The sequence below is a fragment of the Merops nubicus genome, unplaced genomic scaffold (assembly GCF_000691845.1).
Source record: "Merops nubicus isolate BGI_N331 unplaced genomic scaffold, ASM69184v1 scaffold17836, whole genome shotgun sequence".
NCBI classification, from domain to species: domain Eukaryota; kingdom Metazoa; phylum Chordata; class Aves; order Coraciiformes; family Meropidae; genus Merops; species Merops nubicus.
The window spans coordinates 809-1,056 of record NW_008613118.1 but is presented as its reverse complement, the minus strand read 5'-3'; the positions used below and the strand labels follow the sequence as shown (position 1 = coordinate 1,056).

Here is a 248-nt window from a genome sequence, read left to right as displayed (position 1 = left end):
CTCCCCCCCCCCCCCCCCCCCCCCAGCCCAGCCCCCGCCTGAACTGCTGCGCCGCTCCGAGCGGCTCGCCAGCACCCCCCTCACCTTTGCAGGGGATGCAGTTTGGGGCTCCCCCATTAAAAATCATCCACTTAAAAAGCGTGTTGTCGTTGACGTCCTCTTCCGTCCACGAAGTGGTGAGGCGGCCGGTCTTGCAGCACTCCTCCTTGCTGAGGTCGGTTTTGTAGAGGACCTGGCAGCGGCCGCTC

The 248-nt window shown here is 65.3% G+C and overlaps 1 protein-coding gene across 1 annotated transcript in view; it reads right to left on the bottom strand.

The window, feature by feature from the left end:
- Window positions 1-245, bottom strand: part of FST (follistatin) — a gene marked incomplete at its 5' end in the record, with an annotated part of 4,479 nt that extends 4,234 nt beyond the window's left edge. The window contains one exon of the mRNA XM_008941799.1: window positions 85-245. Within this exon, the coding sequence (XP_008940047.1) occupies window positions 85-245 (161 nt within the window). The remainder of the gene's footprint in view (window positions 1-84) is intronic.
- Window positions 246-248: the final 3 nt, after the last annotated feature.